Source organism: Nerophis ophidion, unplaced genomic scaffold (assembly GCF_033978795.1).
Source record: "Nerophis ophidion isolate RoL-2023_Sa unplaced genomic scaffold, RoL_Noph_v1.0 HiC_scaffold_38, whole genome shotgun sequence".
NCBI classification, from domain to species: Eukaryota; Metazoa; Chordata; class Actinopteri; order Syngnathiformes; family Syngnathidae; genus Nerophis; species Nerophis ophidion.
Genome location: NW_026906960.1, coordinates 877168 through 905145, shown reverse-complemented (window position 1 = coordinate 905145; position 27978 = coordinate 877168). Strand labels below are relative to the sequence as shown.

At 38.1% G+C, this 27978-nt stretch overlaps 1 protein-coding gene across 3 annotated transcripts in view; it reads left to right on the top strand.

The window, feature by feature from the left end:
* The window catches only part of LOC133546699 (gastrula zinc finger protein XlCGF57.1-like), a 299733-nt gene that overhangs the window by 15181 nt on the left and 256574 nt on the right, over nucleotides 1–27978 (top strand). For 2 of the 3 annotated variants that reach the window (XM_061892494.1, XM_061892493.1), the window contains exons 1-2: nucleotides 1137–1559; nucleotides 9905–10124. The exons of the other annotated variant lie outside the window; for it this stretch is intronic. In XM_061892494.1, the coding sequence (XP_061748478.1) occupies nucleotides 9962–10124 (163 nt within the window). In that variant the 5' untranslated portion in view covers nucleotides 1137–1559; nucleotides 9905–9961. Of the gene's footprint in view, nucleotides 1–1136; nucleotides 1560–9904; nucleotides 10125–27978 lie in introns of those variants that run through there. 3 annotated transcript variants of the gene reach the window in all.

The window sequence follows — 27978 nt, the reverse complement described above, 5'->3', positions numbered from 1 at the left end:
TCTTAATGTATAAAACATTATTGTTAAGCAAAATGTACCATGTGTATGTTCAATTGTACAGGTTGCTATTCACTTACTTTGAAGCATTTTTTTTTTCATTTGTTTTGTATGTTTCATGGTTTAAATTCAAATTAAAGTATACCAATGCTAAAATACCTGTATCAAATGTTAGGTATATGCATTAATGTCAATTTGTTAGAGAGAGTCGGTTTCCAGAATGAATATAAATATATTTACAAGAAAAAACAGCTGCATAAGATTTTCGATTTTTGGCATTCCTATTTTTATACATTTATGGCTCTTAAAAAAACTGCCAGGATATTTTGCGGAGAACATTTAACCTAATGTCCACAATGGCATTGTGTAGGCAAAAAAAGAGTAGTGCCCAGACGTGGGAACGAAAATCACTTTCTAGCCACTTTTTCCTGGTTCACCTTATGGCCTATAACTAAGAGTTTCCCGCTTGTCTCCAACCTTTCCCCCATGCATTCCTGAGAGTGTGTGCCTCACCGACACTCTGCTGTTAACAGGCGGCCTTTGTCTTTTGAGGCCTCCAATAAATACTAAAACAAAAAGGTATTCTCTGAACATTTCTTCTTAAATAGATTATTACATTGTAAAACAACAGACACTTTACTTTTGTGTGTCCTTATGTCCCTGCAAGATGATGTTACGTTTTGGACGCATGGCTGCAATGGTTGTGATCTCTCGAATGAAGAATTTTAGAATAGAATAGAAAGTACTTTCTTGATCCCTGGTGGAAATTCAGCACCACAGTTCGCTCACAATAGGCAATAATAATTTACACCAGTAAAACCAGCAAACCAGTAATTACAGTCTGCAAATTGTGTTGTTGTTGAATGATATTTATCAGATTTAAAGTCAAATACAGTTTATATACTTGTCTGTCTATCTGTGTTGGCCCTGCGATGAGGTGGTGACCTGTCCAGGGTGTACGCCGACTTCCGCCTGAATGCAGCTGAGATAGGCTCTAGCACACCCCGCCATCCCTAAAGGGACACACAGTCGATAAAGGGATGGATGGATCATTGGTGGCCGTGATTTTTTGTGTAGACACCATGAAAACACACATTTAGAATGAATCGTTCATGACTTGCCCATCAGGATGACTCGTTGGCCCCGCCCCTAAGTGACGCATGCGTGGAGGATATGTTCTTCGCAGCAAAGTCCTCCTTTACTCCACACACGCTTCTAAGCCTCGGCACATCTACTAACTACACTTTATTCATCCTCCATGTCAGCATCAACTCCACTCGTCTCACTCAACTTTGGACATTATTAGGCCCGCTTAGATTGCTCCTTGTTTGAGCGCGCTAGTTAGCTTAGCATGCTAGTTAGCTTAGCTTGTTAGCCGCTAACAAAGAGACGCGGATTTGATCAACACATCGCTTAGTTAAGATCAAGTGTGAGTGTAAAGTGTTGTGATTGTGTGGAAATGTGTGAAAGAACCATAGCAGAGTACGAGGAGGAACTTTGTCCAACTAAAGAGGAGAAGGAGCGACCACATCAAAAACCTCAAGTTGTGTTACACAGAACAGGTTTGTTTACTTCTTACTCTCACATCTTTAGTAACTTTATATTTCATCATGAACATGACGTGTTTGATTAATAATTTATCAATAGGTGTACTCAGACACATGATTGTTATTGTGTTATTAATGTGATTATCAGACAGCAGTCATTTCCATTAGATAATGTTCAAATAGAGGTGATTTGGCACACTTACAATTAAAAAAACAAACATAATGTTGTTTTTCATACGATATGTACTAGTATTGTATATGTGGATGGGGGCCCTGCTTTGGTAATAATGTGTACCCCTTTCAGAGATCACATTTAGTTCCACTTCAAACATTCACATGTTGCACAATGAGATGAGATGGTATAACGTGAACAGTTCTGGAACTTTCTAACTCGGGGGAAAGAACGGGATCTCGTTGGAAGCGCGATGGTATGAGCAGACGCTGTTTGGGTATAACAAAATGGTGTCTGCCAATTTAGTTTACAACTTCACTACATCAGTAGTTGTCAAACTTTTTTCACCAAGTACCAACTCAGAAAATACTTGGATTTCCAAGTACCACCATCATGAACAGCATTAAAATATAGTAGCATAGTAGGCCTTAATTATTCATTAATAACAAGGAAGACACATTATTTAACAAGTATATTTAATATTTTAGTTACTGTAACATTACACACAGTTTGAACAGTAACACAGTGTTTGCATGTTGGAAAATAAAACAATGTACATAAAAAATGAAATAATATTTGGCGTACCATTAGGTGATACCCGCGTACCACTAGTGGTACACGTACCACAGTTTTAGAATCCCTGCTCGATCGGTTCAAGAAGACATGATCAATGCACGCGTGTGCAGAGACAAGGTCACTTCCATTTTATTTGTTTTACGTCAGTTATGTTCCTGCATGTTGTCACTACTATAGTTTTCCTTTTTGCAATCTTTATTTGAATAACAATTTCACATAAAAGATGACATGCTGATCATTTAAAAAATTACAGAGCTCCTAAAGGGACATAGGTACAATTTTTTTGAGATATGTATCTTGTGCGCACCAGAAACTATGATGCAGCTTCCTCAGTTGACCTCTGACCTGGTCCACAGAGATGACTAATGTTTGCGTAGAGCTGGAGGAGGAGGAGGAGGAGGGGGTTGCAACCATGGCTGGGGAGGGGGAGAAGAAAAGGGGGTGGATGCAATGAGGATTGGGGGGTGGGGAGAACAGTACTGGTTAAACCGGTTGAAGAAGTTCTTCATCTCATTGGCCCTCTCTATTGTCCCCCCTACTGCTCTGGTCTTTGTCTTGTGGCCTGTGATGGTTTTCACACCTTCCCAGACCTCCATCATGTTGTTCTGCTCCAGCTTCTTCCTGTAGCTGTCCTTAGTCTTCCTCACGCGTCCTCTCACCTCCCGCTGTGCTGCTCTCATTGCCTCCCTGTCTCCACTCCAGAAGGCAGCTTTCTTCTTGTTGAGCACAGCTTGAACCTCCTGTGTTACCCAGAGTTTGTCATTAGGGTAGCACTGAACAGTCTTAGCAGGGCAGGTCACGTCTAGGCAGAAGTTGAGGTAATCCGTAGAACAGTGAGTCTGACCATCAATGTCCTCACCATGTGGAAACTGTGTACCATTTGTCTGTCACAGAATGACATCACACTAAGATGTTCAGTGACAGTTTTCTTTAGCTATTTAGCATTTTTGTTCAGTATCAATCAATCAATCAATCAATGTTATTTATACAGCCCTAAATCACATTTGTCTCAAAGGGCAAAAAAAAGGCAGTACACATCTTCCAAACAAAGTGTTTGCGAGCGAAATTTTCTGAAATGTGTAGGTATATTCTTGCTATCGTTTACATTTTCAGAATGTATAATATTGTATTTTAGAGAAATGCTTTGACATTCTTGTCAGGTTCAAACACCGATGACATCTATTTGACAAGACAAGAAGCAAAGAAATCAAACAGAGACAGGATTCCATTTAGCTCATGAGGAGAAACGTCTGGGCTGCAACTTCGTACAGTTTCCCACCACGCTTTAAATAAATAAATGATAAATGGGTTGTACTTGTATAGCGCTTTTCTACCTTCAAGGTACTCAAAGCGCTTTGACACTACTTCCACATTTACCCATTCACACACACATTCACACACTGATGGAGGGAGCTGCCATGCAAGGCGCCAACCAGCACCCATCAGGAGCAAGGGTGAAGTGTCTTGCTCAGGACACAACGAGGTTGGTACTAGGTGGGATTTGAACCAGTGACCCTTGGGAGAGTGCGCACGGCCACTCTCCCAATGCGCCATGCCTCCCTTTGACGAGGGAGTTCCACGCTTCCTCTTTTATGTGGGCCTTTTCTGATTACATAGCTGCAGCTGTTTTTAAAGGGATGGGGGGGGGGGGTCGTAAGCAGCTTTTGCACTCGGTCGTAAACAGTTTAAAGAAATGGTCTGCTTTGTAGATCTCAGGTTAGGAAAAGGTCTTCCTGTGGCTGTCAATAGATCAAAGAAACCGACACCTCCATGTTGCATCCCATCGCAGACAGTGGAGTTTTACAAGCCTTTTGTTTGATAAGATGAAAGACAGCTTTGGTCTTCTCGCAGGGGACCTGAACTCAATGGAACACAAAGTTTTTTCATAACTTCCATCCATCCATTTTCTACCGCTTATTCCCTTTTGGGGTCGCGGGGGGCGCTGAACTCATATACAATTATTCTGAAAATTTTGTTATTATTGTTAATATCATATGGAATCAATTATTGGTCGCAGTAAAGTGGCAAATTGGGTACTTTTTAGCTCTAAAAAGGGTATTTCAACAAGTAAACAGTACAGTAGGTACTTGATTTTGATAGATGTAATGCTCATAATGCTCATAGGGACTGCGTGGCGTAGTGGGAGAGTGGCCGTGCGCAACCCGAGGGTCCCTGGTTCAATCCCCACCTAGAACAATCTTCGTCACGTCCGTTGTGTCCTGAGCAAGACACTTCACCCTTGCTCCTGATGGGTGCTGGTTTGGCGCCTTGCATGGCAGCTCCCTCCATCAGTGTGTGAATGTGTGTGTGAATGGGTAAATGTGGAAATAGTGTCAAAGCGCTTTGAGTACCTTGAAGGTAGAAAATCGCTATACAAGAACAACCCACTTATTTTATCATAAGGGTATACTAGTAAACTATACAGAGATGAGATTTTTCAGTATCAAAATATTACTTGAAATCAAATTTTGGCAGCAGCAGAGTGGTTGTTTCGGTATATTTTAGCTTTGTAAAGGGTATTTCTACAAGTATACAGTACAGTAGGTACTTCCATCCATCCATCTTCTTCCGCTTATCCGAGATCGGGTCGCGGGGGCAGCAGCCTAAGCAGGGAAGCCCAGACTTCCCTCTCCCCAGCCACTTCGTCTAGCTCTTCCCGGGGGATCCCGAGGCGTTCCCAGGCCAGCCGGGAGACATAGTCTTCCCAACGTGTCCTGCGTCTTCCCCGTGGCCTCGTACCGGTTGGACGTGCCCTAAACACCTCCCTCGGGAGGTGTTCGGGTGGCATCCTGACCAGATGCCCAGATGCCGAACCACCTCATCTGGCTCCTCTCCATGTGGAGGAGCAGCGGCTTTACTTTGAGTTCCTCCCGGATGGCAGAGCTTCTCACCTTATCTCAGTAGGTACTTGATATATATATATATATATATATATATATATATATATATATATATATATATATATATATATATATATATATATATATATATATATATATATATATATAATGCTCATTAGAGTATTCTAGTAAAATAAGCAGAGATGAGATGTGTCAATATCAAACTATTATTTAAAATACATTTTTGGCAGCAACAAAGTGGCCATTTCGGCAGATATTTGCTCTAAAAATAGTATTTCAACAAGTAAACAGTACAGTAGGTACTTGATATTGATATATCTGTGAATTGTGAATTATATTATATAGCGCTTTTTCTCTAGTGACTCAAAGCGCTTTACATAGTGAAACCCAATATCTAAGTTACATTCAAACCAGTGTGGGTGGCACTGGGAGCAGGTGGGTAAAGTGTCTTGCCCAAGGACACAACGGCAGTGACTAGGATGGCGGAAGCGGGAATCGAACCTGCAACCCTCAAGTTGCTGGCACGGCCACTCTACCAACCGAGCTAATGGTCATAAGGGCATTCTAGTAAAATGCGTGTGTGTAAATATGCGATGTGTAAATATCAAAATATTACATCAGATCACTTTTTGATTGAAGATTCAAGATAGTTTATAGTCATATGCACAGTTAAACAGACAGTTTGCCGTACAATGAAAATCTTACTTTGCTAGTCCACCCTTCAACAAGTCACACTGTACTTAGCTAAAAATAAAAATGTATATACAAGGCACAGTAAGTAACATAACATTATTGCACATTCTGATTGACAGTCAACAGTATAAATATGGAGGTGACCTTGGGTCACAGCAGCAGTTAAAGTGTCTTTAGTGATCAAAGGTGAAACGTGTCTACAGTGATGGTTCACAGTTAGGGGGTGGTCATTGTAGCTGTCTTTTGTTCAAAAAGACAAAAGTAAAGGGTTGGGGGGGAGCTGGCATTCAAAAGTTAGCATTCACAAGCCTGATGGCCTGTGGGTAAAAACTGTTTGTCTGTCTGGTAGTCCTGGATTTCAGGTCCTGTATGGTCTGCCTGATGGTAGGAGGCTGAAGAGACCGTGTACTGTCCTTGATGATGATGTGTGCTCTCCTGGTGGCCCTGGTAGACTACATGTCCTGTAGTGAGGGGAAGGCTGCTCCTGATATGTACTGAGCAGTTTTAATCACTCACTGGAGTGCCTTCCTGTCCTTAGCAGTGCAGTTTCCATACCAGACCGTGATTGAGCTGGCAAGGACACTCTCAACCGTACTTCTATAGAAGTCGCTGAGAATTTTGGGTGGCATGCCAAATTTTCTCAGCTTTCTTAGGAAATACAGTCACTACTGGCCTTTCTTTATTGTTTGTTGGGTGTTGTGATCCCAGGTGAGGTCCTCGCTGATGTGAGTCCCGAGGAATTTAAAAGTTTTCACCCTGTCCACCTTTGTCCCACCTATGTACATCATCTCCTTGGTCTTGTCTGTGTTCAAGGAGAGATTATTATCCTGACACCAGGCCACCAGTTCCGCTACCTCCCTTCTGTACGTAGTATCATCTGCAAACTTGATGACAGTGGTGTTTGGCAGTCGTGTGTGAAGAGGGTGTACAATAGGGGGCTCAGCACGCAGCCTTGGGGGGTCCCAATGCCTAGAACCTTTGTGCCTGATGTCTGGTTGCCGATACTGACTGACTGGGGCCGGTTTGTGAGAAAGTTCAGGACCCAGTCACAGAGAGTTGGTGTCAGACCAACAGTGATGAGTTTAGCAGTGAGTTTTTGTGGGATGACCGTGTTAAAAGCAGAGCTGTAGTCGATGAATAATAGCCTGGCATAGGTGTCCTTGCCCTCTACGTGGGTGAGGGTGGTGTGGATGACGGGGTTGACTGCAACCTAACTGGACCGATTCTGCCGGTAGGCAAACTGTAGAGCAGGGGTCACCAACGCGGTGCCCACGGGCACCAGGTCGCCTGTTAGGACCAGATGAGTCGCCCGCTGGCCTGTTCTAAAAATAGCTCAAATAGCAGCACTTACCAGTGAGCTGCCTCTATTCTTTAAATTGTATTCATTTACTAGCAAGGTGGTCTCGCTTTGCTCGACCTTTTTAATTCTAAGAGAGACAAAACTCAAATAGAATTTGAAAATCCAAGAAAATATTTTAAAGACTTGGTATTCACTTGTTTAAATACATTCATTTATTTTTTTACTTTGCTTCTTATAACTTTCAGAAAGACAATTTTTTGAAGAAAAAAAACTACCTTAAAATTTATTTTAGGATTGTTAAACACATTCACCTTTTTACCTTTTCAATTCCTTCCTCTTCTTTCCTGTCAATTTAAATCAATGTTCAAGTATTTTTTTTTATTGTAAGGAATAATAAATACATTTTAATATAATTCTTCATTTTAGCTTCTGTTTTTTCGACAAAGTATCCATCCATCCATTTTCTACCGCTTATTCCCTTTCGGGGTCGCAGGGGGCGCTGGCGCCTATCTCAGCTACAATCGGGCGGAAGGCAGGGTACACCCTGGACAAGTCGCCACCTTATCGCAGGGCCAACACAGATAGACAGACAACATTCACACTCACATTCACACACTAGGGACCATTTAGTGTTGCCAATCAACCTATCCCCAGGTGCATGTCTTTGGAGACAAAGTATATTAGTGAAATATTTCTTCAAACTTATTATGATTAAAATTCAGAGAAATTATTCTGGCAAATCTACAAAATCTGTAGAATCAAATTTAAATCTTATTTCAAAGTATTTTGAATTACTTTTAAAATTTTTGTTATGGAAAATCTAGAAGAAATAATGATTTGTCTTTGTTAGAAATATCGCTTGGTCCAATTTATTATATATTTTAACAAAGTGCAGATTGGATTTTAACCTATTCAAAACATGTCATCAACATTCAAAAATTAATATTAATTAGGAAAAATGACTAATGATGTTCCATAAATTATTTTTTTTAAATTGTTTCAAAAAGATTCAAATTAGCTAGTTTTTCTCTTCATTTTTTTCGGTTGAATTTGGAATTTTAAAGATAAACTGTTTTTAAAAATTGTATTTTAATTTTTTTCGTGTTTTCTCCTCTTTTAAACTGTTCAATTAAGTGTTTTTTCATCATTTATTCTCTACAAAAAAAAAACTTCCGTAAAAAGAAAAAACATTTACGACAAAATGATAGACAGAAATATAAATTTTTTATATATATAGATTTGTTTATTAAAGGTAATTTGAGCAAATTGGCTATTTCTGGCAATTTATTTAAGTATGTATCAAACTGGAAGCCCTTCGCATTGATCAGTACCCAAGAAGTAGCTCTTGGTTTCAAAAAGGTTGGTGACCCCTGCTGTAGAGGGTCCAGTGTGTCTGGGATGGTCTTCTTGATGTGTGACATGACTATCCTCTCGAAACACTTCATCACTATTGGGGTGAGTTGTCTAGTATGTTTACTATTTTATTTAGGAAAAACTTTCAATAAGAATCATATGTTTAATGTACCCGAAGATTTTTTGTTAAAATGAAGCCAATAATGTACTTTTTTGTGGTCCCATTTATTTAGAGAAGTATTGAAAAGTATCAAAATACATTTTGGTATAGGTCCCGGTACTATAATATTGGTATCGGGACAACACTAGTAAGAACAGAATTCATTGGTTGATTCTTTGACCACCTTAGTAGTCATTTTTTCACTGGAGAGATTAGTCTCTACGATGCAGCCAAGATAGGTAATCTCATTTTTGTTTGTTATTATATTGTCACCCACTTTGACTGTGAAGTTGTCTACTTTTCTGAGGTTAGGAATTGACCCAAAGACCTGTGTACTTGCAAGTACCGAGGCAAGTCTTATTTCGGCAGTTTGTCATTGAAAGCCTTGCTAGTCTAGGTCTTGAGGATTGTAGCTTCGCTTATTTTGTGGCCGTCAGCCTCGGTTCTATGTTCTTTATGGGTACAGAAAATGATGGAATGATCACTTAAGCCGCACACAGTAGTTCCACTCGTGGTGATCTGAGACTGGTCAGAAGTAACAAGGAGGTCTATGAAGGTTTAACAGGACTCACTCACCCTGGTAGTGTGCTTAATGAGCTAAGTGAGACAATGTTGGTGGCACAGCTTAGTGAAGGTTTTAAAAATGGGTGCATCCTTTCAGGACATATCAGTGTTCCAGTCCCCAAGAAGTAAACCTGTATCAACATGTTTACATAAAACTCACACACTCACTAAATACATTTTATACTGTAAACAAATCTAATTAAAGTTATAATTTCACTTCCTAAATCTGACTTACAAGTATCAATAAGTGAACATAAACAATTATTTTCAATAACTAAAGTAGTCAAAACTTGAATTATTAAGGTGACTGACTTTCCTTCAGCGTGTCGTAGATGGTCTCCAATTCCTAAAGAGGAATTGTTGATGAAGATACTCCATAAAACAGCACATAGTAAAACATGTTTTTGTGAAAGTTCCTTTTGGCCCAGGCAACAAAATGACCACCAAAAAATATTTTGCATGATCACAAAAACATACCATGAATGTTTTTGCAGTGATTTTGGAATTAGATTTTTTGAATTTTAGGAACCAATTGGGTATTTCCTGTGTTTTTATTGTTTGTTTTGCTACACACTTTTAACACAACACACGGAAGAACACAAATAATGTAATTGTGTCAACAGTGTCAGTTCAAAACTATTTCTATTCTCTCTTTATCTTATTTACTTATTTACCCAACAGACGTTCAGCAGCCCCCTCACACTAAAGAGGAAGAGGAGATACCACAGCCCCCCCCACATGAAAGAGGAAGAGGAGGAAGTGTGGATCAGTCAGGAGGGAGAGTGTCCTGTAGGGCAGGAGGAGGCTGATGTCAGCAAGTTTCCACTGACTGTTGTCTCTGTGAAGACTGAAGAGCATGAAGACAAACCACCTGAGTCCTCACAGCTTCATCACAGTCCAAGTAAGCACAACATTTTATTCTCAGGGCATTCAATCCATCACAACTGGACTCTTCACTTTCTCTTACAAGACCTTTGTCCTCTCATCCAAGTAGGCTTCATCACTTCATGCTCATACACTTCAAGTCTTAAATCTAATCATTGGAATTTAGAGGGGAACTGCACTTTTTTGAGGAATTTTTCTATCGTTCACAATCATTATAAAAGACATGATGGTGGATATATAAAAAAAAATAAATCCCATTCTAACTAGGGCTGGGCGATATGGCCTTTTATTAATATCTCAATATTTTTAGTCCACATCACGATACAGCATATATATGTGGATATTTTGCCTTAGCCTTGAATGAACACTTGATGCATATAATCACAGCAGTATGATGATTCTATGTGTCTACATTCAAACATTCTTCTTCATACTGCATTCATATATGCTACTTTTAAACTTTCATGCAGAGAGGGAAACCACAACTAAGTCAAATTAGCAAAAGTGTATTTATTAAACAGTTATTAAGCAGTGGCACAAACATTCATGTCATTTCCAAAGCAAAAAGTGCAAGATTGTCAGAGACATTTTAAAACAAGCTATGAGTGCACTTTTGTGCATGATGTCACTAAGATGACATAGCAAAAAACACTATATTAAAGTGCACCTGTTGTACAGAACACCACTACAATAGTTTAAAACAAATAAAGTGCACTTTTCTGCATGATGTCACACAAGATATTTCAATAAGTGTCAAATAAAAATGTGCTGCATAATAGGAAATCAAATAGTGTATGTCCTTCACTATGTGGTAGGTTCCTACGGACGTTATCTCCTTCTGTTGTTGACCAGTTTTTTCATATGGGGTTGATGTGGAAATGGTTGTATGGGCATTTTGTGGGTGTGGCACCAAACTGAGATGTTGACATGCAGAGTTTCAAGCACTCCTCATTCTCTAGCGGGTGACTTTTCAAATGATGCTACACATTAGCAGTGCTGCAACTTTTTGTAGCAACGCTTTTGCCGCATACTTGACATATTACGGTTGTCTTTTCAACATCTTCCCTTTTGAAACCAAACCACCGCCAGACAATGGACTCTGTGCTGCTTTTCTTGGGAATTAATTATTCCTTCATTTGTTACCAGACTAGCACCTTCTTTCTCTCGTATTACCACTAGCACCACCCCGTTAGCACCACAGCTAACGTTATAATGCCGCTACCTGTCTGCTCTGCGAGGGCGTATGACGTTGCACACGCGACAGTATGTGACGTATGTGAGAAGGTGCGCTTGTTTTATGTCTCTGTGAGAAGGAGAGACAAGAAAGAGTGAGAAGATGATGTAGTGTAATGCCCGCGGCTAAAAGCAACTGAGTGAGAATCTATACTCCAATACTGACAATATAGTCATTTTCTATAGCGCACAGAGACAAACCCACAATATATGGAGTATATTACATATATCACCCAGCCCTAATTCTAACTCATAAATGTAAATAAAAGTCCACTTGCAATGGAGCCAATGGGAGGTCCTCTCTAATCATCCAAAAAACGCCAACCAAGTATTGAGTTGAGTTGAGATGAGTATGACTTTATTTGGAACATGCAAGCATACAACATGATACATCACACATGCATGTATACAACATGATACATCACACATGCATGCATACAACATGATACATCGCACATGCATGCATACAACATGATAGATCACACATGCACGCATACAACATGATACATCACACATGCATGTATACAACATGATACATCACACATGCATGCATACAACATGATACATCACACATGCACGCATACAACATGATACATCACACATGCATGTATACAACATGATACATCACACATGCATGCATACAACATGATACATCGCACATGCATGCATACAACATGATACATCGCACATGCATGCATACAACATGATACATCACACATGCATGCATACTACATGATACATCACACATGCATGTATACAACATGATACATCACACATGCATGTATACAACATGATACATCACACATGCAAGCATACAACATGATACATCACACATGCATGCATACAACATGATACATCACACATGCATGCATACAACATGATACATCACACATGCAAGTATACAACATGATACATCACACATGCAAGCATACAACATGATACATCACACATGCATGCATACAACATGATACATCACACATGCAAGTATACAACATGATACATCACACATGCAAGCATACAACATTAAACATCACACATGCATGCATACAACATGATACATCACACATGCAAGTATACAACATGATACATCACACATGCAAGCATACAACATGATACATCCCACATGCATGAATACAACATATACATCACACATACAACATGATACATCACACATGCATGCATACAACATGATACATCACACATGCATGTATACAACATGATACATCACACATACAACATGATACATCACACATGCATGTATACAACTTGATACATCACACATGCATGCATACCACATGATACATCACACATACATGCATACAACATGATACTTCACGCATACAACATGATACTTCACACATACAACATGATACATCACACATGCATGCATACAACATGATACATCACACATGCAAGTATACAACATGATACATCACACATGCATGTATACAACTTGATACATCACACATGCATGCATACCACATGATACATCACACATGCATGCATACAACATGATACATCACACATGCAAGTATACAACATGATACATCACACATGCAAGCATACAACATGATACATCCCACATGCATGAATACAACATATACATCACACATACAACATGATACATCACACATGCATGCATACAACATGATACATCACACATACAACATGATACATCACACATGCATGTATACAACTTGATACATCACACATGCATGCATACCACATGATACATCACACATACATGCATACAACATGATACATCACACATGCATGCATACAACATGATACATCACACATGCATTCATACAACATGATACATCACACATGCATTCATACAACATGATACATCACACATACAACATGATACATCACACATGCAAGTATACAACATGATACATCACACATGCAAGCATACAACATTAAACATCACACATGCATGCATACAACATGATACATCACACATGCAAGTATACAACATGATACATCACACATGCAAGCATACAACATGATACATCCCACATGCATGAATACAACATATACATCACACATACAACATGATACATCACACATGCATGCATACAACATGATACATCACACATGCATGTATACAACATGATACATCACACATACAACATGATACATCACACATGCATGTATACAACTTGATACATCACACATGCATGCATACCACATGATACATCACACATACATGCATACAACATGATACTTCACGCATACAACATGATACTTCACACATACAACATGATACATCACACATGCATGCATACAACATGATACATCACACATGCAAGTATACAACATGATACATCACACATGCATGTATACAACTTGATACATCACACATGCATGCATACCACATGATACATCACACATGCATGCATACAACATGATACATCACACATGCAAGTATACAACATGATACATCACACATGCAAGCATACAACATGATACATCCCACATGCATGAATACAACATATACATCACACATACAACATGATACATCACACATGCATGCATACAACATGATACATCACACATACAACATGATACATCACACATGCATGTATACAACTTGATACATCACACATGCATGCATACCACATGATACATCACACATACATGCATACAACATGATACATCACACATGCATGCATACAACATGATACATCACACATGCATTCATACAACATGATACATCACACATGCATTCATACAACATGATACATCACACATACAACATGATACATCACACATGCATGTATACAACTTGATACATCACACATGCATGCATACCACATGATACATCACACATACATGCATACAACATGATACTTCACGCATACAACATGATACTTCACACATACAACATGATACATCACACATGCATGCATACAACATGATACATCACACATGCTTGCATACAACTAGATACATCACACATGCATGCATACAACATGATACATCACACATGCATGCATACAACATGATACATCACACATGCATGCATACAACATGATACATCACACATGCATGTATACAACATGATACATCACACATGCATGCATACAACATGATGCATCACACATACAGCATGCATACAACATGATACATCACACATATAACATGATACATCACACATGCATGTATACAACATTATACATCACACATGCATGCATACAACATGATACATCACACATACATGCATACAACATGATACATCACACATACAACATGATACATCACACATGCATGCATACAACATGATACATCACACATGCTTGCATACAACATGATACATCACACATGCATGCATACAACATGATACATCACACATGCATGCATACAACATGATACATCACACATGCATGCATACAACATGATACATCACACATGCATGTATACAACATGATACATCACACATGCATGCATACAACATGATACATCACACATACAACATGATACATCACACATGCATGCATACAACATGATACATCACACATACAACATGATACATCACACATGCATGCATACAACATGATATCATGTTGTATGCATTAATGTGTGATGTATCATGTTGTATACATGCATGTGTGATGTATCATGATGCATGCATGCATACAACATGATACATCACACATGCACGCATACAACATGATACATCACACATACATGCATACAACATGATACATCACACATGCACGCATACAACATGATACATCACACATACACGCATACAACATGATACATCACACATGCACGCATACAACATGATACATCACACATGCACGCATACAACATGATACATCACACATGCACGCATACAACATGATACATCACACATGCACGCATACAACATGATACATCACACATACAACATGAAACATCACACATGCACGCATACAACATGATACATCACACATGCACGCATACAACATGATACATCACACATACAACATGAAACATCACACATGCACGCATACAACATGATACATCACACATGCACGCATACAACATGATACATCACACATGCACGCATACAACATGATACATCACACATACAACATGATACATCACACATGCATGCATTCAACATGATACATCACACATGCATTCATACAACATGATACATCACACATACAACATGATACATCACACATGCATGTATACAACTTGATACATCACACATGCATGCATACCACATGATACATCACACATGCATGCATACAACATGATACATCACACATGCAAGCATACAACATGATACATCACACATGCAAGCATACAACATGATACATCACACATGCATTCATACAACATGATACATCACACATACAACATGATACATCACACATGCATGTATACAACTTGATACATCACACATGCATGCATACCACATGATACATCACACATACATGCATACAACATGATACTTCACGCATACAACATGATACTTCACACATACAACATGATACATCACACATGCATGCATACAACATGATACATCACACATGCTTGCATACAACTAGATACATCACACATGCATGCATACAACATGATACACCACACATGCATGCATACAACATGATACATCACACATGCATGCATACAACATGATACATCACACATGCATGTATACAACATGATACATCACACATGCATGCATACAACATGATACATCACACATACAGCATGCATACAACATGATACATCACACATACAACATGATACATCACACATGCATGCATACAACATGATACATCACACATGCATGTATACAACATGATACATCACACATACAACATGATACATCACACATGCATGTATACAACTTGATACATCACACATGCATGCATACCACATGATACATCACACATACATGCATACAACATGATACTTCACGCATACAACATGATACTTCACACATACAACATGATACATCACACATGCATGCATACAACATGATACATCACACATGCAAGTATACAACATGATACATCACACATGCAAGCATACAACATGATACATCCCACATGCACGCATACAACATGATACATCACACATACAACATGATACATCACACATGCATGCATACAACATGATACATCACACATGCATTCATACAACATGATACATCACACATACAACATGATACATCACACATGCATGTATACAACTTGATACATCACACATGCATGCATACCACATGATACATCACACATACATGCATACAACATGATACTTCACGCATACAACATGATACTTCACACATACAACATGATACATCACACATGCATGCATACAACATGATACATCACACATGCTTGCATACAACTAGATACATCACACATGCATGCATACAACATGATACATCACACATGCATGCATACAACATGATACATCACACATGCATGCATACAACATGATACATCACACATGCATGTATACAACATGATACATCACACATGCATGCATACAACATGATACATCACACATACAGCATGCATACAACATGATACATCACACATACATGCATACAACATGATACATCACACATACAACATGATACATCACACATGCATGCATACAACATGATACATCACACATGCTTGCATACAACATGATACATCACACATGCATGCATACAACATATACATCACACATACAACATGATACATCACACATGCATGCATACAACATGATACATCACACATGCATTCATACAACATGATACATCACACATACAACATGATACATCACACATGCATGTATACAACTTGATACATCACACATGCATGCATACCACATGATACATCACACATACATGCATACAACATGATACTTCACGCATACAACATGATACTTCACACATACAACATGATACATCACACATGCATGCATACAACATGATACATCACACATGCATTCATACAACATGATACATCACACATAAAACATGATACATCACACATGCATGCATACCACATGATACATCACACATACATGCATACAACATGATACTTCACGCATACAACATGATACTTCACACATACAACATGATACATCACACATGCATGCATACAACATGATACATCACACATGCTTGCATACAACTAGATACATCACACATGCATGCATACAACATGATACATCACACATGCATGCATACAACATGATACATCACACATGCATGCATACAACATGATACATCACACATGCATGTATACAACATGATACATCACACATGCATGCATACAACATGATACATCACACATACAGCATGCATACAACATAATACATCACACATACATGCATACAACATGATACATCACACATACAACATGATACATCACACATGCATGCATACAACATGATACATCACACATGCTTGCATACAACATGATACATCACACATGCATGCATACAACATGATACATCACACATGCATGCATACAACATGATACATCACACATGCATGCATACAACATGATACATCACACATGCATGTATACAACATGATACATCACACATGCATGCATACAACATGATACATCACACATGCATGTATACAACATGATACATCACACATGCATGCATACAACATGATACATCACACATACAGCATGCATACAACATAATACATCACACATACATGCATACAACATGATACATCACACATACAACATGATACATCACACATGCATGCATACAACATGATACATCACACATGCTTGCATACAACATGATACATCACACATGCATGCATACAACATGATACATCACACATGCATGTATACAACATGATACATCACACATGCATGCATACAACATGATACATCACACATACAACATGATACATCACACATGCATGCATACAACATGATATCATGTTGTATGCATGCATGTGTGATGTATCATGTTGCATGTGTGATGTATCATGTTGTATACATGCATGTGTGATGTATCATGTTGTATGCATGCATGTGTGATGTATCATGCATGCATGCATACAACATGATACATCACACATGCACGCATACAACATGATACATCACACATACATGCATACAACATGATACATCACACATGCACGCATACAACATGATACATCACACATGCACGCATACAACATGATACATCACACATGCACGCATACAACATGATACATCACACATGCACGCATACAACATGATACATCACACATGCACGCATACAACATGATACATCACACATACATGCATACAACATGATACATCACACATACAGCATGCATACAACATGATACATCACACATACAACATGATACATCACACATGCATGCATACAACATGATACATCACACATGCATGTATACAACATGATACATCACACATACAACATGATACATCACACATGCATGTATACAACTTGATACATCACACATGCATGCATACCACATGATACATCACACATACATGCATACAACATGATACTTCACGCATACAACATGATACTTCACACATACAACATGATACATCACACATGCATGCATACAACATGATACATCACACATGCAAGTATACAACATGATACATCACACATGCAAGCATACAACATGATACATCCCACATGCATGAATACAACATATACATCACACATACAACATGATACATCACACATGCATGCATACAACATGATACATCACACATGCATTCATACAACATGATACATCACACATACAACATGATACATCACACATGCATGTATACAACTTGATACATCACACATGCATGCATACCACATGATACATCACACATACATGCATACAACATGATACTTCACACATACAACATGATACATCACACATGCATGCATACAACATGATACATCCCACATGCATGAATACAACATATACATCACACATACAACATGATACATCACACATGCATGCATACAACATGATACATCACACATGCATTCATACAACATGATACATCACACATACAACATGATACATCACACATGCATGTATACAACTTGATACATCACACATGCATGCATACCACATGATACATCACACATACATGCATACAACATGATACTTCACACATACAACATGATACATCACACATGCATGCATACAACATGATATATCACACATGCATGCATACAACATGATACATCACACATGCATGCATACAACATGATACATCACACATGCATGTATACAACATGATACATCACACATGCATGCATACAACATGATACATCACACATACAGCATGCATACAACATGATACATCACACATACAACATGATGCATCACACATGCATGTATACAACATTATACATCACACATGCATGCATACAACATGATACATCACACATACATGCATACAACATGATACATCACACATACAACATGATACATCACACATGCATGCATACAACATGATACATCACACATGCTTGCATACAACATGATACATCACACATGCATGCATACAACATGATACATCACACATGCATGCATACAACATGAAACATCACACATGCATGCATACAACATGATACATCACACATGCATGTATACAACATGATACATCACACATGCATGCATACAACATGATACATCACACATACAACATGATACATCACACATGCATGCATACAACATGATACATCACACATACAACATGATACATCACACATGCATGCATACAACATGATATCATGTTGTATGCGTGCATGTGTGATGTATCATGTTTTATGCATGCATGTGTGATGTATCATGTTGTATACATGCATGTGTGATGTATCATGTTGTATGCATGCATGTGTGATGTATCATGCATGCATGCATACAACATGATACATCACACATGCACGCATACAACATGATACATCACACATACATGCATACAACATGATACATCACACATGCACGCATACAACATGATACATCACACATGCACGCATACAACATGATACATCACACATGCACGCATACAACATGATACATCACACATGCACGCATACAACATGATACATCACACATGCACGCATACAACATGATACATCACACATGCACGCATACAACATGATACATCACACATACAACATGAAACATCACACATGCACGCATACAACATGATACATCACACATGCACGCATACAACATGATACATCACACATGCATGCATACAACATGATACATCACACATACAACATGATACATCACACATGCATGCATACAACATGATACATCACACATGCATTCATACAACATGATACATCACACATACAACATGATACATCACACATGCATGTATACACCTTGATACATCACACATGCATGCATACCACATGATACATCACACATGCATGCATACAACATGATACATCACACATGCAAGTATACAACATGATACATCACACATGCAAGCATACAACATGATACATCCCACATGCATGAATACAACATATACATCACACATACAACATGATACATCACACATGCATGCATACAACATGATACATCACACATGCATTCATACAACATGATACATCACACATACAACATGATACATCACACATGCATGTATACAACTTGATACATCACACATGCATGCATACCACATGATACATCACACATACATGCATACAACATGATACTTCACGCATACAACATGATACTTCACACATACAACATGATACATCACACATGCATGCATACAACATGATACATCACACATGCATGCATACAACATGATACATCACACATGCATGCATACAACATGATACATCACACATGCTTGCATACAATTAGATACATCACACATGCATGCATACAACATGATACACCACACATGCATGCATACAACATGATACATCACACATGCATGCATACAACATGATACATCACACATGCATGTATACAACATGATACATCACACATGCATGCATACAACATGATACATCACACATACAGCATGCATACAACATGATACATCACACATACAACATGATACATCACACATGCATGCATACAACATGATACATCACACATGCATGTATACAACATGATACATCACACATACAACATGATACATCACACATGCATGTATACAACTTGATACATCACACATGCATGCATACCACATGATACATCACACATACATGCATACAACATGATACTTCACGCATACAACATGATACTTCACACATACAACATGATACATCACACATGCATGCATACAACATGATACATCACACATGCAAGTATACAACATGATACATCACACATGCAAGCATACAACATGATACATCCCACATGCATGAATACAACATATACATCACACATACAACATGATACATCACACATGCATGCATACAACATGATACATCACACATGCATTCATACAACATGATACATCACACATACAACATGATACTTCACACATACAACATGATACATCACACATGCATGCATACAACATGATACATCACACATGCAAGTATACAACATGATACATCACACATACAACATGATACATCACACATGCATGCATACAACATGATACATCACACATGCATGTATACAACATGATACATCACACATACAACATGATACATCACACATGCATGCATACAACATGATACATCACACATGCATGTATACAACATGATACATCACACATACAACATGATACATCACACATGCATGTATACAACTTGATACATCACACATGCATGCATACCACATGATACATCACACATACATGCATACAACATGATACTTCACGCATACAACATGATACATCACACATGCATGCATACAACATGATACATCACACATGCAAGTATACAACATGATACATCACACATGCAAGCATACAACATGATACATCCCACATGCATGAATACAACATATACATCACACATACAACATGATACATCACACATGCATGCATACAACATGATACATCACACATGCATTCATACAACATGATACATCACACATACAACATGATACTTCACACATACAACATGATACATCACACATGTGTGCATACAACATGATACATCACACATGCAAGTATACAACATGATACATCACACATGCAAGCATACAACATGATACATCCCACATGCATGAATACAACATATACATCACACATACAACATGATACATCACACATGCATGCATACAACATGATACATCACACATGCATTCATACAACATGATACATCACACATACAACATGATACATCACACATGCATGTATACAACTTGATACATCACACATGCATGCATACCACATGATACATCACACATACATGCATACAACATGATACTTCACGCATACAACATGATACTTCACACATACAACATGATACATCACACATGCATGCATACAACATGATACATCACACATGCTTGCATACAACTAGATACATCACACATGCATGCATACAACATGATACATCACACATGCATGCATACAACATGATACATCACACATGCATGCATACAACATGATACATCACACATGCATGTATACAACATGATACATCACACATGCATGCATACAACATGATACATCACACATACAGCATGCATACAACATGATACATCACACATACAACATGATACATCACACATGCATGTATACAACATTATACATCACACATGCATGCATACAACATGATACATCACACATACATGCATACAACATGATACATCACACATACAACATGATACATCACACATGCATGCATACAACATGATACATCACACATGCTCGCATACAACATGATACATCACACATGCATGCATACAACATGATACATCACACATGCATGCATACAACATGATACATCACACATGCATGCATACAACATGATACATCACACATGCATGTATACAACATGATACATCACACATGCATGCATACAACATGATACATCACACATACAACATGATACATCACACATGCATGCATACAACATGATACATCACACATACAACATGATACATCACACATGCATGCATACAACATGATATCATGTTGTATGCATGCATGTGTGATGTATCATGTTTTATGCATGCATGTGTGATGTATCATGTTGTATACATGCATGTGTGATGTATCATGTTGTATGCATGCATGTGTGATGTATCATGCATGCATGCATACAACATGATACATCACACATGCACGCATACAACATGATACATCACACATACATGCATACAACATGATACATCACACATGCACGCATACAACATGATACATCACACATGCACGCATACAACATGATACATCACACATGCACGCATACAACATGATACATCACACATGCACGCATACAACATGATACATCACACATGCACGCATACAACATGATACATCACACATGCACGCATACAACATGATACATCACACATGCACGCATACAACATGATACATCACACATACAACATGAAACATCACACATGCACGCATACAACATGATACATCACACATGCACGCATACAACATGATACATCACACATGCACGCATACAACATGATACATCACACATACAACATGATACATCACACATGCATGCATACAACATGATACATCACACATGCATTCATACAACATGATACATCACACATACAACATGATACATCACACATGCATGTATACAACTTGATACATCACACATGCATGCATACCACATGATACATCACACATGCATGCATACAACATGATACATCACACATGCAAGTATACAACATGATACATCACACATGCAAGCATACAACATGATACATCACACATACATGAATACAACATATACATCACACATACAACATGATACATCACACATGCATGCATACAACATGATACATCACACATGCACGCATACAACATGATACATCACACATGCACGCATACAACATGATACATCACACATACAACATGATACATCACACATGCATGCATACAACATGATACATCACACATGCATTCATACAACATGATACATCACACATACAACATGATACATCACACATGCATGTATACAACTTGATACATCACACATGCATGCATACCACATGATAAATCACACATGCATGCATACAACATGATACATCACACATGCAAGTATACAACATGATACATCACACATGCAAGCATACAACATGATACATCCCACATGCATGAATACAACATATACATCACACATACAACATGATACATCACACATGCATGCATACAACATGATACATCACACATGCATTCATACAACATGATACATCACACATACAACATGATACATCACACATGCATGTATACAACTTGATACATCACACATGCATGCATACCACATGATACATCACACATACATGCATACAACATGATACTTCACGCATACAACATGATACTTCGCACATACAACATGATACATCACACATTCATGTATACAACATGATACATCACACATGCTTGCATACAACTAGATACATCACACATGCATGCATACAACATGATACACCACACATGCATGCATACAACATGATACATCACACATGCATGCATACAACATGATACATCACACATGCATGTATACAACATGATACATCACACATGCATGCATACAACATGATACATCACACATACAGCATGCATACAACATGATACATCACACATACAACATGATACATCACACATGCATGCATACAACATGATACATCACACATGCATGTATACAACATGATACATCACACATACAACATGATACATCACACATGCATGTATACAACTTGATACATCACACATGCATGCATACCACATGATACATCACACATACATGCATACAACATGATACTTCACGCATACAACATGATACTTCACACATACAACATGATACATCACACATGCATGCATACAACATGATACATCACACATGCAAGTATACAACATGATACATCACACATGCAAGCATACAACATGATACATCCCACATGCATGAATACAACATATACATCACACATACAACATGATACATCACACATGCATGCATACAACATGATACATCACACATGCATTCATACAACATGATACATCACACATACAACATGATACATCACACATGCATGTATACAACTTGATACATCACACATGCATGCATACCACATGATACATCACACATACATGCATACAACATGATACTTCACGCATACAACATGATACTTCACACATACAACATGATACATCACACATGCATGCATACAACATGATACATCACACATGGATGCATACAACATGATACATCACACATGCTTGCATACAACTAGATACATCACACATGCATGCATACAACATGATACATCACACATGCATGCATACAACATGATACATCACAGATGCATGCATACAACATGATACATCACACATGCATGTATACAACATGATACATCACACATGCATGCATACAACATGATACATCACACATACAGCATGCATACAACATGATACATCACACATACAACATGATACATCACACATGCATGTATACAACATTATACATCACACATGCATGCATACAACATGATACATCACACATACATGCATACAACATGATACATCACACATACAACATGATACATCACACATGCAAGAATAGAACATGATACATCACACATGCATGTATACAACATGATACATCACACATGCATGCATACAACATGATACATCACACATGCTTGCATACAACATGATACATCACACATGCATGCATACAACATGATACATCACACATGCATGCATACAACATGATACATCACACATGCATGCATACAACATGATACATCACACATGCATGTATACAACATGATACATCACACATGCATGCATACAACATGATACATCACACATACAACATGATACATCACACATGCATGCATACAACATGATACATCACACATACAACATGATACATCACACATGCATGCATACAACATGATATCATGTTGTATGCATGCATGTGTGATGTATCATGTTTTATGCATGCATGTGTGATGTATCATGTTGTATACATGCATGTGTGATGTATCATGTTGTATGCATGCATGTGTGATGTATCATGCATGCATGCATACAACATGATACATCACACATGCACGCATACAACATGATACATCACACATACATGCATACAACATGATACATCACACATGCACGCATACAACATGATACATCACACATGCACGCATACAACATGATACATCACACATGCACGCATACAACATGATACATCACACATGCACGCATACAACATGATACATCACACATGCACGCATACAACATGATACATCACACATGCACGCATACAACATGATACATCACACATGCACGCATACAACATGATACATCACACATACAACATGAAACATCACACATGCACGCATACAACATGATACATCACACATGCACGCATACAACATGATACATCACACATGCACGCATACAACATGATACATCACACATACAACATGATACATCACACATGCATGCATACAACATGATACATCACACATGCATTCATACAACATGATACATCACACATACAACATGATACATCACACATGCATGTATACAACTTGATACATCACACATGCATGCATACCACATGATACATCACACATGCATGCATACAACATGATACATCACACATGCAAGTATACAACATGATACATCACACATGCAAGCATACAACATGATACATCCCACATGCATGAATACAACATATACATCACACATACAACATGATACATCACACATGCATGCATACAACATGATACATCACACATGCATTCATACAACATGATACATCACACATACAACATGATACATCACACATGCATGTATACAACTTGATACATCACACATGCATGCATACCACATGATACATCACACATACATGCATACAACATGATACTTCACGCATACAACATGATACTTCACACATACAACATGATACATCACACATGCATGCATACAACATGATACATCACACATGCTTGCATACAACTAGATACATCACACATGCATGCATACAACATGATACACCACACATGCATGCATACAACATGATACATCACACATGCATGCATACAACATGATACATCACACATGCATGTATACAACATGATACATCACACATGCATGCATACAACATGATACATCACACATACAGCATGCATACAACATGATGCATCACACATGCATGCATACAACATGATACATCACACATGCATGTATACAACATGATACATCACACATACAACATGATACATCACACATGCATGTATACAACTTGATACATCACACATGCATGCATACCACATGATACATCACACATACATGCATACAACATGATACTTCACGCATACAACATGATACTTCACACATACAACATGATACATCACACATGCATGCATACAACATGATACATCACACATGCAAGTATACAACATGATACATCACACATGCAAGCATACAACATGATACATCCCACATGCATGAATACAACATATACATCACACATACAACATGATACATCACACATGCATGCATACA